General features: G+C 40.7%; 1 protein-coding gene across 1 annotated transcript in view; it reads right to left on the reverse strand.

Moving 5' to 3' along the window:
* The window catches only part of agrn (agrin), a 233,940-nt gene that overhangs the window by 122,452 nt on the left and 88,490 nt on the right, over positions 1 to 22,998 (reverse strand). The window contains 1 exon segment of the mRNA XM_051071068.1: positions 19,622 to 19,660. Within this exon segment, the coding sequence (XP_050927025.1) occupies positions 19,622 to 19,660 (39 nt within the window).

The raw sequence follows: 22,998 nt of genomic DNA on the forward strand, positions 1-22,998 counted from the left end.
GTGGGCTTGCTGCTTCTAAACTAGGCAAATGTGTGAAGAGTTTGTCATCGGAGAGGAAGCCAGAACGTTTGAGACGAGCAGCCTTGAAATTTAGATTGCATTAGATTCTCTTTCCATTTAATGCAGTGCCAGACTGCATTAACATGAATCACTTACGCAAAATGTAGGGCTATTCATATGGTAAGTGGTGTTAGGTATGCATTTTTCCAGTGTGAATTTATGGAGATCTGTGTAGTAAAGATATGAAAAGTAACAACTGCTTTCGTTAGGAAAAATAACACGGAAACACAGCAAGCGAGAGAGACCCAAGGGCCTTGTTGCCCATTATGGATGCAGCATTTTCATTTTTATACACGACAGCAGGAGATACAAAGAAGTCAGCTGAAGTGTGTGTGTGTGTGTCTGTGTATGTGTGTGTGTGTGTGTCACCTCTGGTTGAAGCATCCATTACTGTGCAGGCTACAACAGACACTTATTTTTACTGAACAATTAACACAAAATGATGAAATTGTTAAGTGCATTACAGCAAGGCCAAATTGAGAGCATTTCATTCTTTTCACGTCCACTGACAATTTCTATTGTAATAATATCCCTGTCATTTCATAAAAAGAATTTCCCCATAGAACAGTGCTTAAGCTGCAAAATATAAATCATGATGTCTAATAACCAGCACCAAGACAGATTCATGTTAATGCTTCTAATGCTTAAATATTCTCAGGGGTTCAGATAAAAATAATAATAATAATAATAAGCATGGTGTGTCTGTGATAAAAAGACTATAGAGTTCACTGGCACATTAAATGTGTAGCAGAAGCCTATCATGGTTTATAAAGATTGATTCAGGGTTTAATGGAGAGTGATTTGTTAATGCTGTATTAAACTATTTTTAATCACTGTTTGGGGCAGAAAGATGTTGATAGCTAGTTAACTAGCTAGCTAGCTGGAGTGTTAGCAAACAGCAGCCTAGTTACATTTTTAACAGACACAGAGATAGGTTAGCATACCATCTAACTCTTGCAATCTAGTCAATCTAAGTCAGTAATACCTAGCTTTTTAACTATGTCATCCAAAGACAACAGCTGATATAAAACTCTGCTGCCAGGCTTTTAAAATGTTCTAAGAAAAGCGACCAACCAAAACAATGAGCTAAAAAAGGCTTAAAGCAGATAGTGTTCATTCTCAGCGAGTTCAGCAGTACTAATGAACCTCTCATATCACAGAGTTGCTTTTAACTTATATGCAAAATATCCTCTTTTTTCATGTTCAGTAATCACATTTACGCAGCCTATACTTACAAGACTGGATAAATGAAAGCTTTGTTGTCCCCCAGTAAGAAAATTATTCTTTTCCAGGGTTTTAAATGACTCTTTCTATGAAGAATTCTCATTTATGCTGCTTGGTAGGCAAAGCTTTCAAAGTTACACCACAGTAATTTCTGTTGTGATCAATATAAAGAGCAATATATGGGTTAACAACACAAGGTGAAAAAACAGCAACCTGGTATACCTGCAACATAAAGGTTTAGATCTACCAGCATAATAATCATTTAATGCTTGCCACTGGGCTAATTTGTTAAAAATATGTCATTTATAACCTTCACTTCATCCTCTGCGTTACCTTTACAAATCTGTGTCAACTCACACAGTCATTTAGAATCATGTATTTCCACATTCTTTACAGCAGTGGTACAGTTCCTTCTTCAAGGACACCTCATCATAATTTACTAAAAGAAGGGAAAGTTTTGTTGATGAACTTTCACCACCTTCACTTTCCCATGATCTGTGGTACCTTACGCACACTTCGTTTACATTTATCCACATAAATCCATCCATCCTGAGCTACCCAGGGGCCACAGGTTGGACCAGTCCAATGATGGTTGAGGTGTGTGTATACATGTGTGTGTGCTGGGGATGGAGAAAGGAGCTAGTGGAAAGGTCATCATGAATAGTGCATGAGGATGGGTGGGGTCAGGTTGTTCAATGTCCATCACCTCCCTGCAGCTGATCTCCAGCTGGTTTGTGTGGGGGTTTCTGACTGGCCAGACACTGGTGTGTGTATGTGTGCATGTGTATGTGTGTGTGTGTGTGTAGTTGGGAGCAGGGACTCTTCCATATTCATGCCTCAACCTTACCCATAAGTATTCAGCTCAACATGAGGCCATTTACATCTTGGAAATTGGGCTGGAAATAATGGGAAGGGACATGGGGGTGGGAGTCTGACCTCTGACCCATGCTTTATGTGTGTATGTGTGTGTGTGCACATGAAACTAGTGTTCAAATAAAAGGCCTTGATTGGTGTAGATGATGTGAATTGATGCCTTGCTTGCAAAAACATTTGCACTAATACAACACTGACAGCTTCGATAAAAAAATCATTCTCATAGCTGCCCTGTCGATTACATTTCAATCCAACCTCATCAGTCAGTATGTACAGTCAACGTTTCACTTGACTGTATAGTCTGTGAATAGAAGGATGGACACATCTCACACAGTTTTGTCACTCTGATGTATCTTTAATATCCATCTGCCCTGCACTGAATAGTATTTAATAACTGTTGAGGCGGTCAGGTACACAGTTTTAGCCATTGGCTCTTTTACTGAAATGAGATCAGTAGCAGAGCAGGAAATACACAGGAAATTACACCAAAGAATGAAATATAACTGAATCACTGTGAGGTTTTACTTTGTTTCTCCAAAGGTTTTCATGCAGGTCATGAACAGTTTCCAATGAGCCAAATTCATTTTCATATTTCATATTCTTTTATACGCTGTATAATGACAATGGAACAGCAGCTGGCAAAGTCTAACTATTTTCAGGAAATTGCTCATAAAAATGAATAAGATTTTAGGTTTTTTGTTTGTTTTGTTTTTTTCCAAACCACCATGTATGAATGTAGGTGTGGACATGATTTGGATCTAATTTTAACTGACTCCCTGAGAGTGAATGTAACAATCAGAGAGTATGATCAATAAGAACATTTAAGTGCCACAACTGCCACACTGACATGATGAATGGCCACAAAAAATGGTATTTCATCATAGTTTAGCTGTGTTAAAGGGGCACTCCATTGTTCTCACATGTCACATCAATTTATTAGCCATGAAGAGTACAACAATACTCAGTGCGTCAAAAAGCTGAATAATATATTTTGTAGCTCTGCAGGAATTTTCTTAAGTTTAAGAAAATCCTGATGATGTCACCAAGGTTGAACTCATTAAAAGCCCTATCAAGTTGCGTTATGGGAAATGCAGTTTTTGGAGGCTCTGCTCAATTGATCTTTACAGTTCTTTCCTTCGTTTGTCCCTTGTAAGTCCCTTAACTCTGCAATATATAAAGTTTGATATTTAATCATTGGAGAACTTTTAATGCCTCATTTACGCATAGTCACAAACCGATACAGGTCCATTTGTGTGAACTGAAACTTGAAAAACATGCTGGTGCCACGATACAACGTTAAGGAAGTTAAGAAAAGTTTCATTTCGCACAAATATACTCTGATATGAGTGAGAAATAACCTGGTGACAAACAGTTGCACTCATTTTGATTCCATAATGGGGAAAAAAGTACAAAGCTGTTTCACACTACAGTCATTTAAACTGGACGTAAATCTGATTGTCACGTTTAGTGGCTCACCAGTTCTTTCCGACATTACATTAACTACAGGGACTTGAATGAGAGAAAAGGATGCGTAAACATTGCTCTGGAAATGGATATAGCTGCAACATGAGAAAATAACTGCCCGATCGGAGCTGAATATGTAAATTACGTGCTCAACACAAACACACTTGCAAGCTTCAGGCTCGTGAGAGGCAAGAGAGAGCCTGCCACTTTGAATCCTTATGTGTGAACGAGGCGTGATTCACTTTCCTCTGCATTTACTTATCAGCAAATACAAAGAATCTGTCGACCCCTCTGTAAATTCACATTTGCATAATTCAAAAACTTTCTGACTGCACATCTCTCAGTGTAAAGAATCTGTAAACAGCAGTGGCATTTCATAGCTGCATCAAAAGCAAGCCTGCTGCAAAACATGGTGAAAAATTTAAGACGTCTCAAGAGTGTTGCAGATATATTATCACATCATTTGAGAGATGAAAAGAAGACAAAAGCAGATGAAATCACTTCATCACTCCAACTTGAAATATGGAGATAATGGCTTGGAGAGCATCACTGATCTGAAACCAAACACACTCAAAATCTTCATTGTCGAGAGGGCTTTTCTAATATTCCGGGCCAGTCAAGTGTCAGTGCTGAGAAATGTGTTGGACTGAGTTATTATCACCCCAGGTACAAGGACAGGCAGTACCAACCCCAACTCTCTTAAAACACACACACATTCCACCTGTACATCCATCTATCCCGCCTCCTTTTTCTCCTTTCACTCTATGTCTTTGACACTTCAGACCTTCATTATTAATCTTTACACCAATTCTCTCTTCACTCAGAACTCCTCCTGCTTGCACACCCACACACGCTCTCACTCTCTCTCTCTCTCTTGCTCTCTCTCTCACACACACACACAGAAACAAACACACACTCACACACACACACTCAGGCTTCAATAATTGATATATTTCCCAGCACTCTGTCTAAAAATAGTTTGATCAACACTGCCTTATTCATAATCCACAAGTGCATTTTCCAGATGCAGAGTCAAGGCTGGGCTGGAAACTTTGGACACAAAGGCTGGAGCTGGAATTCATGCCTGACACACACAAACACACACATTAATCCGTGACTCCATGGAGGTGAGAGAGATAATAAATTAAGGCCTGTGCAAGACTCACAATGATGCACCTGGGGTATTAATAACACAGCGCTTCCTGCTCATCACTGATCCCTCACTGGGCCCTCAGGCAGCAGCATATGGCCCTACCAACACCCAGACACACATAACGGCAACAAGAATCTATATTAGCTTATGCAATGCAGGAGCAATCCTGTATAATCCTTGACTATCCTTGAGTCCTTATCCCACTGTGGACGATTCAGAGGTTTAAAAGCTCGACTTGTGGCAGAGCAGGTACAAAACTGGGACTGAGGCACCACAAAGCCCCTTTTTCAAGTACATTTTGTGCATTAAATTCTTAGACCTACAGTGACAGAGACAAGGCAAATGTTTCAATCAATTTCCCCAAAACAAAATTAAATGAAGCAGGGAAATGGTGAAAAGCCTGCAAGGATATTTGAGAGCAAACACTTCCATTTCTAAAGCGCTGACTATTTTTGCCTCTACTGCAGAAGGCTTTGATTTCTTACAGGTGCTATTTCAACACTGTGCAGACTATACCCAACAGTTTCACCTTGTTGAGATCTGTATAGGTGCTGCTGGCAGAGAACAAGAAAAAAGAAGAATAAGGGCCAGTATAATTACCACATGTGCAATATGTTTATTTATGTTCCTTCTGTTCTACAGTGGTGTTAAGCTTCTTGTATCTTCACCCAATTATGATGAATTTTAACAATACAGGGATGGTAAATAGCACCAAGAGAATTACTTTTTATAACAAAGAGTGAAGGTATAATTACATTACAAAGAGCTCAAATTAGTGCCTTATCTTTCCCAAATGGTTTAATATCTGGGTGGAATATGCTATGAAGTGTTTCCTTTTTTTTGTACTGATTCTTGTGAATCTCTGCACATTGTACCACATGGCAGAAGCTCAAACTGTGAATGCAGATGGTGTGCGTGGCTCAGTTTGTGTGTATGTGTGCTCCTCAAGGCAGGGGGGCAGAGAAATCGTGATCCTTACTTTTGATTCTGCTCACTGACACTGCCTCTGGTCATACCATCCCAGCGCAGTTCATACTGTATGTGCTCACCACACAACTACTTTACAGAGCAGATGTAATATATTTCTTTAAGACAGGGTTTCCAAGTGTGAGGCACGGCTCAGTGAGATGACGCAACCTGCGTTATGAGTTATGGCTTCACTTTGCACCTGGGTCTACATATGTTTGCATTCACAGCAGGTAAAGCTGGATAAAAGTCTCACTAAATGGCAGCACAGCACCATGCTGCTGAATTTACAGAGCTCAAAAATACAGAAGCGCTGACTGACATGAACTCTGGTGTCTTTCTTAGCTTAATTAGGATGCAACCGCACTGTTTCTGTCAAAGAGAAATTTCCTGCAGGAGAAACATTTCAACACTGCAAGCATAATGAAGCATCTTAGTGTCAGAATATGTGTTGCATATGTTACCTCCATCTGTGATATTTAAAAATCTGGACACATCACAGAGCCCTCTACTCACATACCTGTATGTAACTTCTTCCATCCGTATGATTAATAAAATTAATGTAGAAGATTAACTGAAACCTGATGTTTCACATGAACGTTTGAGAGGGTTGTACAGTAAAGGAGGTCTGTCTGACAAAATATCATGGTGTAGATATTTGATAGTATGCAAATAAATTTGGCTGTGAAATAACATGGCATTTGCTCAATTGTCAAGGAGGTGACTCAATTGTTATCACAAGTGTGGAATCTAAGTGTCAAACTTTTGTGATAACAGATGTAGATGAAGACCTGATGAAGCCTGTGACATGCAGCTTAAAACTCCAGAAAAAAAAAAGGCAGATGGACCCTGAGGTTTGTTTTTCTTCTTCGTCAAAAAGCCGAAGACTGTTTTATATTGTACAGAAGTATTGAGTTCGCATAAAAGTTGCAACAGCTGCACCCACAGCATGATTTACAATGAGGTTTAAATCTTGTCCAGTGAGAAATAATCCTAGTAAAAGAAAAAAAAAGCCCTGGGCTAATTTGGGAATGGAACTTTGGTTTTAGTCTTTATTTGACCTGCTGTTAAGAAGCTTTTCAGCTTTTAACTTAATTTAAACAGGACTTTGTTCAGAATTATATCATCTATCATCAATAAAGTGATAACAAGCCATGAACCTAAATCTGTGGATCAAACCAAACTGTGAGCTGGGTGTGTCATGACATTCTCACCTGTTAATCTTTAAAATCGCTTTTATCATTAACAGTCTGTAATTGCTCTGGTCTTATCTACATTGTCTTCTCTGCTGCCACAGTGACCCAAATTCATCCTATCTGATCTGACATTTTTTGATGCATTGTGATCTCCCTGTCCCAACCAATCTCTGTCCAGTATCAACCAAGAAACTAAAACTCCCACACCTTTGCCATGTCTTGCAAATGTAAGCGAAGGCATTAAAAATATTTAGAAAAGGATGTGTGAAGAAATTTCAGGCATATATCTTTCTTTGATAAAGTAGCTACATCTTCCCAGAGTCTCTTGAGAAACAACAGTAAAAACACAATTCAAAACAAAACAGACAGGAAGAGACGATAGAGACCGAAGCACAAGCTTTGGTTGAGCTTTTACAACCCCTCTTCACAGCCATGTCTCCCTTTTTTAGGAAGGTAAAAAGCATTACTGTGATGATCCTGTTTTTCATTGTGTGCAATATTAGCTGTGTTTAATCAAGATTGAAAACCTTTTCCTATATAAAAAGAGAGAGCTTCGAAAAAAATTAAAACAACTGACAGCGCTACTGTACCTGCGGTTCTGCATATAGTTCAGAGGAGTGTGCTGGGATAAAGTCGAGTGTGCAATGTCTCTACCGATTTCTCTCCTAGCTCATTAAAGCTTGATGAACCTGAACACTCCCTCTAAAAGCAGCAGCGGCTCTTTGACAGAGCAGGCCTTGACTCCGTCCATTAGCATAATGTGTTCAGTGACAGAAATGGTCAAGATCATAAAAGAGACAGGATTTATGTAAGTTGGGCTTTCTGCAAACCTTTATACCGACTAACTTTAAATAATGTCCAGAAAGGCCAAATTTTTCCAGTTGTTTTATTTTCCACCATCTTTAAAGATAGAATCATTTAAGCTGCACTAATGAACATTTTCAATTCAACAATGGATCAAATTAGTATGTGCAGCGTGAAAAGTGTCGCTGGTAGTGACTGCTCTAAGCAGCTTTGTTTCCAGCCACAGCAGGCAGCTGCTCTCAGTGACAAACTGATTAACTGACTGTACATTACCTCCTCAGCGTCAAATTAAATGTGGCACATTGTTTTAATAAAGAAAACTAAAGGAGACAGTCAACAGTGGCATCTGACAAAGTAATACTGATCTCATGTTGTGTTCAGAGCATGTACACAAAACTACAGTGGTGTCTAAAATAGGGCTTTATATAAGATAGGGTTTTAAATAATGCAAATCTTCAGATGATAAGAGGCACATATGTGATGTCAATTAAAGATGAACAGTTTTTTTTCTCATCTTTTTGTAACTGTATTTCAGTCGCACTCTTTCCTTTATTTTTCCACTAAAAACTTCCTAATGCTAGGTCCTAATGTTGTAGTAGAGAAGTAACAGTTCCAAATAAGCTGCATGTACATCACATAATTTCCTGAGCAACAGAGGACTTTCGCCCAGTGTTTAGAATAAATGTAATACCTCTGATGATTGGATAGAGACTGAATAATTCACTACGTTACATCAATGGACTTCAGGAGGGAGCAGTAGAACAGAGATGTATTTATATGAAAATGTTGCAGATTGTGACTTTTAAAAATTTTAAAAGTTTCTCAAAGCTGCATCAGTTAAATATGTATGGCTGTTTGCAAAATTTAGCTTCATGGGGATCCACCCACAGATCCCTGAACCGTTCAGTGAACAGGCCTGGACTGGAACATAATTTACCTTGTATCAGTGTTTACTTCATATGCGCTGGTGTATACAGCAAAAAGCCAATTTTGAGCAGGTTTGAGTTTCCATAAAAAATGCATTTGGTCAGTGAGCAGCAGGCAAGGACTAGATATCATCTCCTACTTAAGTTGGCTTTATGGTACATCCTTTGATAAACACCAATCTCTGTTTGTTTACCTGCATTGGCTAGAGGGTGTGCTGGTGCATACTAATGATTGTGTGTGTGTATATATGCATGCGTTCATATGTGAGCATGTGTGTGTGTCCATGTGCTCAGTCCCTGAAGCTACCCACTTCCTATCTCCAACGCCATATCTCATCTTTTGCAGGTGGACTACTGTGACCAATCTAACACTGCCCCAGGAACAGAAAAATGTGTGTGTTTAGGTGTGTGTGTGTGTGTTGGCTGCCATCTGCCCAAGTCACTGCCCTGACTCTCTGTAGCAGCTCCTGACCTGTGCTGCCATCTAACAGGACTGCTGAACCTGGCTGCCATCTCTAACAGCTCCAGTTCAGAGCCACTCCAGACAGAATAGACAAGGAGAAGAAAAATACTGAAAAACTCCGTTATCTGATTGAAAGACAAAAATAGGGAGCTTCACATCATCACCCAAACCAATCCCTGTTCCTCTCAGCTATAATGGAACTAGTCAGGGGGGTGGGGAAAGTGATTGAATCGTAGCGTGGCATCAGATGAACCCAGCATGGCGCTGAGGTAATTGCACATTCTTTTTTTTTCCATGGTGCTTCTGCTGGCACATAAAAGTCTCATTTTGAACAAGAGGAAATGTATTGCCTCTCAGGGGACTGATGAGTGTTACATGGCTTTGAGTCTTTGTATTAAACCCCACCCAACGTGGAAGTAAATGTATTGACCACATGCTGCGATTATGTCTGACTGAGAAAATATACCAATGACCACTGACTGGATTGAGCTCTGCAGTGATTTATTGGCTTGATTGAACCAATTTTGATCTTTTATTAAAAGCTGAGCTTTTGATGGAGCACTGCATTGTGAGACCACTCCAACGCAAGCAGTGTTCTTTGAGAGGTACCAGTTGGACCAACCTGTTTTAATTCCATTTCTCTATCTGCTTCTGACAAACATACACACACACACACACACACACACACACACACACTAGAAGTGATAAGTCCTCCCCCCAGGCTGACAAGCCCTCAGCACTGGGGCAAAGTGGAAGGGATTTCTGGGAGAGGGAGGAAGAGGAAAAAAGAAGGAGGGAGTGGGAGATAAATCGAAGGTGAATTTCTGTTCAGGTCAATTTCTAAACGATGATAACTTCATATTCAGGATTCAGGGGTATGCAGGATGGTGGGAGAGGTTATGTTTGAGCTGTTGGCCAATTTACAATGCCATCTCTCCTCCTCCTAGCCTAATTTCTGTCTTTCTTTCCCTTCTACTTCTTTTCTTCTAGTTCTCCCTCGCTCTCCTCTCCCCTCTTACCTATATTTTCTTTCCTCATTTCTTTCCCTTCCTTCTTACTCTGTTGTTCTTTCCCTCTCTGTTCACTTCCATCTCCGTTTTTTCTCTTCCTACTTCTTTTCAGTATTGTACTCATAGTTACCAATGTTTTGTGCCTGTAAAACCTTTATACAAAACCACGTCTTGTTGGAAATGAAAAGAGAAAAGATTATAAAGCAGATACTAGAGCAAAGTCCACAAATGAAAAATAGAAAAAAAAAATCAACCTTATTTTCTACCATCTTATGATTCACTGTCAATCTAACCATCTCCTTCTTCCTCCTCCTCTCACACACTTCCAGAGAAACCATGAACCAGAGTTACAATAATTTTAATAAGTTTAATAAGTTTCTCTACAGCAGTCCCTTTGTGCATGTGCTGCATCCACAACTAATGTACTGAACTGGACACACACACACACATACTCACACACACACTAGAGCCACATACAGCTTGTGTACTCAACATTTCCTGCAGACAAAACTCACCTGGTAGGTTGTAGCCACAGTTGGGGTTGGAGTGCTGTTTTGTGTATGTTTATGTGTATGTTTATGTGTATGTAATGATCATTCTTGATGAAGTGGAGGTGGAGCCAATCCGTCACTTAATTCAGGAAAATTAGGAATGAGACGCCAAAATTAAAATGTTAAATGAAAAATGTTTCAACCTGCTGAGGAAATTTTTTCAGTAATAACTGACTTACTACTGTGAGATGAAGTTTTGCAGTGTAGTGACAGGAGACAGCTGTGGGAGATGAGAGCTGTCTGACACCAGTGGGAAATGTCACAGCTAGTACACATCATGTGGAGGGACTCACACTGGATGCCTTGTTTCCTACAAGATGCGTGTGCGTGTGTGTGTGTGTGTGTCTGTGTTGTCAAGGAAGTTTAAAACAGACTTACTGGAGTGAAGGCACATAATTCTCACACTAGAAAACACATAATGACTCTAGGAAAAAAAAAATAGTCTTCTATTGTTGTCTTTAAAACAAATTTTCTCCTTTAACTGTACTATAAAAAGGTAATATTGCACTACCATAAAGAGACTTGCAGTATAGGACTGAAATCCTACATTTCCCAAAATGCAATCAACAGAATCTTTTCATTACAACTCTTCATAATCTTATCCTTGTTAGAAAAAAAATCCAAATCAGAAAACATATTGAAAGCAGTGAATCAGCTACACTTTTTAAGATTATAAGTGCTTGTTAAAGAAATGCATTTTTCCATGTAACCCTCGACCCTGACCTAGACAAAGGGTTGGACCATTTACAATAAAAGCAGCAGTATCCTCAAGTTACAAGAGTACACACACACACACACACACAAAGTAGCACCACACACAAAGTGTTTGCCTTCAGTGACACCAACCCCTAATTATGGAGTTACAGAGTGTACTGGGGTACATGAGACTCCAGTGGAAAAACAAGCTCTGCTGAGAAGATATTCAGGCACACACCAGCCTGCCTGGCGGCTTATTACGAGAAACCTTTGACACTTTTCATAGGACTTTCTGTTTTTATGCTCATCACGCTGTGTGAATGTGGAAACTTAACTATTCACGCAACATGCTGTTCAAATAGCCAAATTACAGAGCCACACACTAAGGCTCCCACATGTATATGTATAATCAAGGAACACACAATAACTTCCATCTTCTGTTCAAAAAATAAACACAACAGTTAAATTGTTCAAATTGTCCTCAGTTTTTTATTCTATTCTCTCTCTCTCTCTCATTATGGAAATGAGCAAGCAGGCGGACATGAAAGGTTGCTGGAATACTAAGCACGCTCTTTATTTGTTCTCTACCGCACAGACAGACGAAACAGACAGACAGATAGATAGATAGATAGATAGATAGATAGATAGATAGATAGATAGATAGATAGATAGATAGATGTTTTCCTCCTCTCCACAGTTACAGCACAGCTGGAGAACAGTGATTGGTTGTAAAATAGAAAATAAAATGACACCAGGGGAGAAGGATGCCGTCGGTTCTCAGACTGGCTGCCTCAGTGCTGAATTTTATTTTTTAAATTGAATGGCTGGTTATCTCCATGGTTTGAATGCTGACCACTTAAGCCCAAATTATATTTTCCATTTCCATATCTGCGTAGTCACGAGGATCTGTGTGACATAAATTTTCTCATCTGCTAGGGTCACAGGCTGCATAACCCAAAATATATGGCTCTCTGGACTGAACACACCCACAAGCATGGACACTGCACATGTTCATGTGTGTGCAGAATCGCATGCATGTCCACTGTCTCCATATCAGGCCTATTACAGTTTGAGTGAGTGTCATTTCAGTCAGGAGTTGTGTAAGCACCAACTTTTCATTAGTTTCAGCATTTATCAGATACAACTGTTGGATTTCACTGCCTGTACAGAGCAGAGGTCAATTTAAGGCAACTTAGCTGATGGTCTGATTTTCTTGTTTGTGTAAGTAAAATACATTTTAGAGGGATTTTTTTTCTTTTGAAGTACAGGGGAAGAAAAAGGAACAACACATGTGAAAATATACTCAGCTGGTAACAGATCTAGAGGTATCATATACAACTTATCATTCACTGTGTTTGATGCTAGTGATTTGTGACATTAGACATTACCATTAAATATGACATTTAGTACATTGCTGTCTTAAGGGGTTAGAACAAGAGTCACATTTAATATATACACTATATATTCATTCATTTCCATAGACATAACCTTCTATATCATTTGAGTGGGACTTCAGCCCTGGGTACTGAGTGGGTAGATTGTGAAGAATTATAATGGAACAATGACTCTAAGGGTCTAATTCAAAAATGAGGCAGATACATAAAATAACATTCACAGAGTGAAGTGCATCTGCCAATAAGTCAATAAGTTTTTCTTATTCCTGCCTCACAGAAGACGGTGGTGGCTCAGTGTCTGCTATGTGCACACATGAGCAAATCCGTTGACCACTGGAGGGCAAAATCAGCAATCCCAGGACTAACATATACAGTACAAACTGCATAAATGCCCTAGGAACATGAATGAATGGTATTTTAGACTTTGACAAGTGGATAAACTTCAGCCTTCACTATGTCCCTAGTCTAAATATGTCACACTGTAGCGTATAAAATCTTGTCTCCCCTCACTCCCCAGGCTACAATATATAAAATATATTGTATATTATCTGTATTTCTATGAGTTTCTTTGCACCAAGGGCCAAACAGAAACATTCAAATAATGGTGATTTACAGTCTTTTTCTCTTTGTTTCTCTCTTTGTCTCAATAGCGTCTGCCCTCCATCTCACTCTCTGCTATCATAAATCTTATTAAAGCTCAGCGAGGATCAGCCTGCTGTACAGACACATACACGCAAACCAAAGCACAACTTGATGCAACCCCTATTTCTGAATGGTGTGTTTGTATGTGCGTGTGTGTGTGTCCTCATAATGTGAGGGAAGAAAAAAAAAAAAAACTAGCAGGGCGTAAATGGTGTCGCTGACATGCTGCTGGGCCATGTGTCAGTGTGTTGTAATTGTGTCCAGTGGAGCAGAACACATGTATTCAACACACACACACACACAGATTCTAGTTGACGTCAGGTCCAGAAAGGGGGATGACGACAACAAATGTAGGCAAAGAGCTACCCACTGAGTGTGTATGTGTGTGTGTGTGTGTGTGTGTGTGTGTGTGTGTGTGTGCTTGTTAACGGGGGGTGAGATTTGCTGCTTGCTGCAGATGGAGCAGCCATACGAGCAGTGAATTATGAATAACATGTTTACCAGGATGGAAGTATGGAGCTCTGCTGGGATTTCATCGGACTGGTCCACAACTAGTAGCACATCTGGTTGCCATGACAAAACTTCAATAAATGTACTAGTAGAGAAAACAAGTACAAACAAACTAATATCACCACTTAAAATTTGAGAATTTTAGGGAAATCTGTTCATTCAGTCTGTGTGTGTGTGTATGTGTGTATGTGTCTCAGGGTCAGGTTGAGGGCGGGAGATACAGGATGGATAGTTTCCTGGCCTCACACACACACACATACACACAACAAATTCATCATGCACACTCAGCAGGAATACAAACACACAGGAACACAAAGCATACACACTTTGACATTTCCACAGCACACACACACACACACACACACACAAAGAAAAAAGTTGATACAAACTGTAAAATCAGATGTTAGAGGCTCTGTAACGTGCGTGCTGAGTGTGTGTATGTGTGTTCAAGCACACATCCTGAGGTTCAACTGCAATCTGTAAACAATGTTTCTGGCTGAGTGAAGAAAAACAAGAAGCAAGGGGTGAAATGTTCAAGACAGTAACAGTGTGCATGTGTGTGTGTGTGTGTGTGTGTGTCTGACAGAAAGAAAGCGAGCAAAAGAGCACTGAACTGCAGATGTTTGACTCTCACAGAAACCGTTGGTTCTGCAGAAACTACATATAGAATCTGTGTGAACAGTGTGGATATTGTCAACGCTGAGCAAAATGCTCCATTAACTTTCACTTCCTAATAAGGAAAACAAAAACTGTGATGCAGGACTGGGCTAATAGCAGGATACCATAGAGCAATATTGTTCAGCAACACGTTGACACGGCAAGAGACTTATTTTCCTCTAATTAACAACCTGACAATGAAATTCGTTGCAACGGTTATATTTCCCAGTGTGGTTATTTTCTGACATTGCCACCCAACAATTAAATTAGCGCCTGCCTATCACAGCTTAAAGTGGTGAAACGACTGAGTTTAAAATAACTTAGCTGCTGAGTTAATGAGAAGGAATGAACGATGTAGTCTGTCACTGGTGCTGAATGGACATGCAAAGAACATGGGGAGCTCATTTGAAGTGAAAGTAGACCGTGCTACATGCTAATTACATCCAATATATGACAAAGAGCTGAGAAAGGGTGGGTTTGCCACCATCCCTCTACACAGTCATGCTGAGTGAAAAAGGCTTCGATAAGCAGCTAGAAACTATTAATTAGCTCCAATGGATTCATACTGTCAGTGGATTTTGTTTATCCTGCTAATTTCATTCCTTCTATTTCTATAGTCAGCATTCTGGAAATCTGTTTTATTTTCTATTTTATTGTTTGTTTGTTTTTTTTCTATTGAGGGGAATCAGTCGTACAAAGTTTGGATGAATTTACTCTGCGACTAACGAGGCAAAATAAAAAGTTACCGACCCTGCAGTTGCCATCACAGGAAGCTTTCATCAGTGTGGAGGTATTGTATATTCATGACTGAAAGTATGAGTCAAAGGCTATGCAAAAAAAAAAAACATGTTGAAAAATGTACTGACTTGGACCATGGCTTTCTGTTGATTTATCTGGAAATGAGTGGACATTTAAAAAGCTCAATGGAGGCTGATACATGGATCGCAATACTGCAGAGCAGAGATCACACCTCTGTACAGTTTCTATAAGATAGACAGGCCTAATGCCAAGAAATCAAACGTGGCTATCAGGGTCACTCACTGGCTGACAGGTTCCTGATCACAGCCACAGATAGCTCAGTGTGCTCTTCATCCACATCAAAGAACTGCTGATCCTTACCAGGTCTGAGGTTCTGGAATAACCTGCATCAACAGTCAGCGAGGGGTTGCTTCGCAGTCAGGGATCTCAAAACAAACCTGTATCACTAACTGTGTAAACAATTACTCTGTGTCATAGGGAATAAAAAGCAAATAGTGCTGCACTTTACAGCTCCGGCCCACTCAGTTCTCTCCTTTCTGACTAATATTTTTGTTTTTGTCTCTTTGGACAACTGCTTCTAACCTATCTTGGCAGATCAATACTGGGTAAGCTGAGGTGAGGTGAGGCGAGCCTGAGTGGGAACGCTGTCAAAGACGGATAGTTAGATGTGGGGCTGATGGGACTTGGCTAATTCGTTTGCCTTTGCCTTTGACCTTTGTTTATGAAAAAATCCTACTTACTAATTTCTCACGAAAGCGGTTCAGAGACACAAAACAAGACAGACTACCCTGAACCAAGGTGAGGATACAGAGTTCAGCTGTGCAAATTCAAAACTCTGTGTACTTTAAAAGGGCAACAAACTTTCTGTTGATAAAGTCAAGGCTGCCTGCTGCCCGCACTGCTTTTCCCCACCAGCCTCCACAATGGCGGGATAACAAGCTGCTCTCTGTTAAAAGCCGGACATGACAACTCTTCTGTGAAATCGTAATCCTGGAGAGGCAACTTTACAGTGTACCTTTGATATCTTGATGTGAGACATTCTCAGCCAGTACCCCCACCCCGGCTAAAAGATGAGGTAGATATTTTGCCTCTGTTGTGTGAAATCTATGATGTGAAAAGATTTAATTAAGATAGGCCGAGGAGTCATAATTAATTCTGCCTCCCTCAGAGTCAGGCTTACTGTCAAGAACACAGGGAAAGACTCCAGCAGAATAAATTACACAAGCGTTGTGTGAGTATGTGAGTGTTTACGTATGTGTGTGTGTCCCATCTGAGGGGGTAATGGGTGTGGAGCGCTTAGTAACTGTATTCTCCCTGAGCTGACAAAGAGTTATGTCAATTCTTTAGGAAGTGGTAGTGTTCTCAAAGTGTAAGTGAGCCCGCTGGCACTTTTTTCCTGACGTCCCACCGACTTAGATCAAATCACATTTCAGTCCAAGAGTTTATTTTGTCTGTCAGTGAGGGGCATCCTCTGGAGAATGCTGTCAGTGACAAATGCAAAATTGAAGGATTCACAGTGAATGGGTTCCTGCCAGGCAGGTTGTGCTGGAGACGGCTACAGTCACAAGAGACCTCTGAACTGTCTGAGGCCCTGCTCTTCCATTACACTTTCTTTCTTTTGAGTCCCTGGCCTATTTTGGATCTTGTCTGGCCAGTGTTTAGTCACCTAAGGATATAATAGGATGAAATGAAGGACACCTCCAGGGAGTCATCGACACCTGATTTTCCTCTCAGCCTGAAGAACCTGAGACAGAATAGAATCCTTGTTCAGTTACAACTAGATTTGCTATAAATCACATAAATATCTGGCTTGGTAACAATCCCTATTAAATCTCTTAATAAAATGAATTACATAAATGAACTAACAGAGAGTGTATATAATATTACTAGTGCCTCATTGGCCTTAACCAGTGGACAAACGTGTTCTGTGTTTTCATTGGACTGGACACTGACAACTGGAGGCCAAGAGCCTCATTTATCAAACGTTTCTCGGAGTCGACCCTCCCTCCAAAGTCCAATGCTAATCCCTCAAGCTGCAAATTCTCTGAGCTTTCTAGCTTTGGCTAAACACACAACAACTGTCCTATTATCAGGAGACGACAGGCAATAATGAGTGTGGCCTGAGCCAAGCAACTACTGCTTTGAGCTTTCAAAGAAAGAGCCTAATTAAAGGCTGCTTTGTGACTTTTGTCACTTTTCTGACTGGTGATTATAGGCCATTCATTGGGGAGGATTCGTCAGCTATTTGCGGGTGGCGCACACCATAAATATCATCTAAAAGCTTTGCTCATGTTGTGCCGAACCTGCATTTTCCTGCAGCAAGTCCCAAGATTCTCTCGCTCTAATTTGCAGAACAAATTCCTTTACTTTCTGCAGAATCTCCTCGTGCTAATAAGGACATCTCATCAGCAGCAGTTCAGAGACAAACTAGGCTGTTTAAAAATGCAGACTCCTTGGTATCTTGTCTGCGATTTCCTGTAATTAAGTACTGGAGAGCAGAGCGTCCTTGGCGCTGAGGACAAGTTCAGTAGAAAAAGCCCTGTGATCTTTGGAGCAGATTTGACTAATGGCAGAGCTATATTAGCCCTCTGCTGGTCTACAACATATTCTAAATTGCCCCTCCACCACCACAAAAACCATACATCTCCAACAAGTGGCCTACTGTCGTATTTGGGCCAACTCTAATTGTCTCACTAATCTCTCCAGCGTTAAATGACCCAGAGAAACTGCGTCCCACGGGGCAGGCTTACCCCACTGATTGGAAACTGTGCTTTTTGTTTTGCTTGGCATATTAAAACAGCATAGGCTGCTGATGGAAAGCCTACAGAACTATTGGAAATGTAATTAAGGGCTAGCAGCAGCTTTTAAACGGTTGACTAGTGCAGAAACAAACTGTGCCCCTCAGACAGCAAAAACTTTAATACATGGGAAATGAGTGGCTCAATCGATAAGCAGAGCATTATTTCTTTTGTAGAGGAAAATTCAATGGAGGACAGAAATGGGCTGCTTCACTGCCTGCATACTGTTTCTCATTTTCCCAGTGGAGAGCCAAATTTTAAGGCAACATTTGCTTCAAAAAACAGACAAATAGAGACCTCTCCACAAGATATGATGATTTGTCAAGTCAATTTCATCTGTCATTAAGACAAAAACAAATAGCTGCTGTAAAAGTGTGCCAGCTGCAATTGAATCTGCAGTGTTTGTGTGATACGAAGCACAAAGAGGGGAAAAAAAAACAGCCATCGCATACACTCCTCAGGTGTTAAGGTGAGGCCAAGTTGACAAATGCTCCAATCAAGCACAATTATTTCTTGAAGCCAAACGCTTCAGCCATTTCACATTCACAGTGAACAGCCTATTGTCCCGACTCCGCCAGACAATCACATTCATAATAAACCACCTCTAATTTGATACATTTTTTAAGCTGACATCTTTCACACGCTGCTTTTCCAAAACAAGCTGGCCTATGGCGCAATTATCAGAAACAGACTCAGCAAGCCCCCACTGTGGCCTTTTGTCCCTGGCATCAGCTGGCCGGCTGGGATCATTACAAACATTTTCTCCTTGTGTTTTCTCCCACCAAACCTCTGGCTTTGTAGTCGGCACACGAGCCGGATGATACAACACCTTTTGAACTAGTAGGAGTCCATTCCTGGTTCTCTGTTAGTGCTGTAAAAAAAATACAACACCAAAGTCTATCAAACACTGTCTCCCAGTGCTGTCTGATAAATATTCATGATAGCAGCTTGAAAACCAGCTGTTTACCTCCAATTAAAGCTTGCCGAGATCCACCGTTTTGGAAATAAATTGTTGCTTTTTTAATTAACGGTTCAGAAAACATATGAAACAATGCAGCACCCATTGCAAAGATTTATATGTATCAGGTGGGATGAGAACATGGGGACAACAAGGTGAGGCGATGGTGCTGCTTATCTACAAAACCCCAGCATCCTAAGGTAATGTAGATTACTCAGGGATGGGGGAGAATTATCCTATTAGACTCTATCAGAAGGATGTGAACACTGCTGTGGCAACAGGTATTGAACATCAGCCCAACTAGCTGTGTGGACAAGATCAAATCAAGTCATCAAAAGATCTTCATCACATCAAAGCCCTGTGCGAACCTGGCCACGTGCCTGCCATACCAACAGTGTAGAAACAAAAAGCAGAGCAGCCAAATCTGGCACTGCACACAGACGACTGCCCACTTCAAAGGCAGCGATGGTCATCTGAGGTCTGAGGGTGAGCAGAGAAAAAACCACAGAGGACTTACCATCAGGGGGCTGGGCCGGTGTGAAGTGAGGAGGTTTGTCTGAAAGAGATAAAAGAGAAATAGGTTTTTAGTTTTGGGGAGATTCAGAGACTTCCCAGGGGTACAGGCCAAGTAATTGAGTTGCTACAAAAAAAGAGACACATTTTGTCTACAGGCCTGGTTTTCCCATCTAACACATTCTAATGCAGTGACTGGGCCCCACAGGAACCCAGCTGAGCTAATCAACAGGACTACATTTCAGCAATAGCAGGATCGTCATTGTTTTGCCATTCATTGTTTCTATGGTCTTCTCATCCCAAACCACACTGCGTGACTTTTGATATTATTAGAGCACATGAGAATTGAGAACACAGGTGGAAGAAATCTGTCTTTGTTTTAGGTTGAAAAGTGTGAGATAGGATCTGAAATTTCACAACAGTGATGATATACAGTACAGTATATCAGTGAAGTCCCTGCCCCCAACCCCCAGCTGCCATATGCAGAATAAATCACCACTTTCCCTTCATATATCAAATGACATCATGCTACTCTCCTGGTCAACACCCAGCAGACGATGACATAAGGCTTGTTGGTTTGTGGGAACCATAACAAGACCTGTAGTGTCAAATGACTGAGTGAGTGCAGAGCAACTCTCAGGGGACAAATCTCATGAAACCTGAGTCCACTGCAGTTTTGACACCTTGATTCTAGAAAATGGGGGCAAATTTTGACGGGCAAAGTAAATGGATCAGTTTATGTAATGGAGTTGGAAGAACATCTAGTTTGTTTTTACATTGTTCTGCAGAGACAAACACCAAGCAAAAATGTGATTAGAATTGCAACTAACATTTATTTTTTATTGTTGATTAATCTTATTTAATTCATCAAATCTTATTAATCGTTATTTTTTGACATGGTGGATTATTCAGGCTACAAAAATGTCAAGAAATAGTGAGAAAGCAATTTCCCAGAACCTAAGGGGATGTCTTCAAATTGCTTATGTTGTCAGACTAAGAATCTGAAATCTTGCAAATATTTAATTTAGAATATAAAGCAGAGAAAAGCAACAAATTCTCACATTTGAAACGCTGGAACCAAAAAATGAAATTTCTGTTTCATAAATATTGATTTCTATTCAAATTGAGGTGGATTTTTTGTTTTTTGTTCATTGGCTAATTGATTTAACAACTAATAATTTCTGCACTGAGCAAAAAACATCAAGTCTGTTGGTTAGCTTGGTAATTATGGAGTATATAGAAAACATGGACATATGGTGCTGGAGAATGCAAAGCTATAAGCAGAGTATGGACTGAAAAAGTAATTAGACTGAACAGAAAACATTCAGCCAGAAGTTTAGCTGAGTCATATTTTATTTTCTACCTACTTTTCAAAAATTCATCACATATCATTTTTGGTGTGTTCTTATCATTTACCAGGGAACTGCACCAAATGGACAGCCTTCGACAAACATGATGTGTGTTCCTTGAACACTATTGTGAGACACTGGTCACGGTTTACCAGGGCACTGAAGTACAGAGCACAACCCAACCAAACTACCATCTGTACTCTCGCAGTCAACTTGGCTGCCTGACTCACTAAGCAGAGCCCCGATGAGTTGTCAGAGTTGCCTGCACCAAGCAAACACATCAACACACACATTCAGAAAGGATGTGCAGCCACCCAGCCATCTCTCCAATGTCTCCGCACCGTGAGGGATAATGAGGAAGATAAAACACATCGCATCAATTACTCCGCTAACACATTTTTCCGGGACCCGTCAACCACTGTCTCAGGACTTCTGCAATACCCGTCGGCATCCCAAGACACAGCTGAGTTTTAAATTTAGGCTCACTTAAAATTGCTTGTCAACAGCCGGGCTTCAGGGGAGAAAGAGAGACAGTGTGTGTGTGTGAGAGAGAGAAAAAATGAGGATAGGGGAGAGAAGAGGCGAGGCTGGTGCTAGAGGTAAATAATGAAGTGTCTGCTGAAGCTGTTTCCCAGTCAGTCATGATGGTAACTGATTTCCATCTTAGGAAGGAGGTTCAAGGAAAAAAAAAAAAAACCAAGGGAGCAGAAATTGGCATGAGGAAGATACAGAAGACGTTCTGCTAAGAGTGTAAAGGAGCATAAAAAGCACACACAAAAACAGACATCTACACAGACTGTACTTCCTGTCTCGCATTCGTAAGCATGTCTGAACAAACACAAACAGATCCAGACGTATTGTCACAAAATAGAAGAGAGAAGGTGGCCTACAAAGTGAGCCAAGATGCCGGGGGAAGCTAAACGATTTCTTCACATTTCCATAACGAAAGGACAAGATAAGGTCTTTACATAAACATATCAGCCTTTCCCATCTCCCTCTGCACCTGGCAAAGCCTGTGTGAGTTTTCGTGCCTGTGTGAATGTCACAACATGGCCATCATTCACCTTATATCTTCAGCAAATCAATATGTGTCTGACTGTGACATTTAGCCATGTGCACAAAGAGGTGTGTGTGAATGTCTTTGTAAGTGTGTTGTGTATAGTTGTACAGAATGATAAAACGAGTGTGTGTCTGTGTGTGGGCTCTGCTGGCAGGCAGAAGGGTTTTGGGAGGGGGGTTCCAAACTGTGTGTGTGTGCGTGTGTGTGTGTCTGCGTGTGTGTGCAGACATGCTTCACCCCATATGGTGACAACAGAAATTGCGAATCTGAGGTTACATGCCTCCTCTAACACCCCTCCTCCCACCAAGCACACACATACACACACGTCACCACTACCAGCACTATCACTATCCCATCCAGCTGTCCTTGTGGCCACATGGCGAGGGCTCTTGGCGGCATAATAGAGTCCCTTTTACCTCATCAATTTCTCCAGTGCACTCTTCTCTCGGTCATCTGAGAGGTGAAGATTGGCCCGCTTAAACTGAGTTTGTATTAAATCTAATAGATTCTGTCTGGCAGAAATTGATTCAGTAACACGGCAAGGTTACAAATGAACCATCCTCCTGTTAGTCACCCACATCCACCAATTAGAATGAGGAGGAAAGACTGACGTGTGACAGAATGACACAAACCTAGAAATGAAGTAGAAACCCTGAGAAATGCAAAGAACTGCATCTAATGCAGTGGCATCCTCCAGGCTACAAGGACTTTTCCTTGTACAAGTCAACAGCCTGATGGCAGGCGAAGAGAAAGAGAAAAGGGGGCTGACATGGAAAAACAACCATGGCTGAAGAGTATTAGCAGAGTCTCTCCCCTCGAAACGTTGCTTAAATACCACTTCAACCTGAATTTGGCAGCATGAAAACGACTATTAAGACTGTGCTTATTTAACTTATTTACTTGCTTTTTTACAATTTGCAAGTGATTATGTGGCACAAGTGTTGCATAAGTAATAGCCCACTTTGGCAAGTT

Source organism: Lates calcarifer, linkage group LG6 (assembly GCF_001640805.2).
Source record: "Lates calcarifer isolate ASB-BC8 linkage group LG6, TLL_Latcal_v3, whole genome shotgun sequence".
Classification (NCBI taxonomy): domain Eukaryota; kingdom Metazoa; phylum Chordata; class Actinopteri; family Centropomidae; genus Lates; species Lates calcarifer.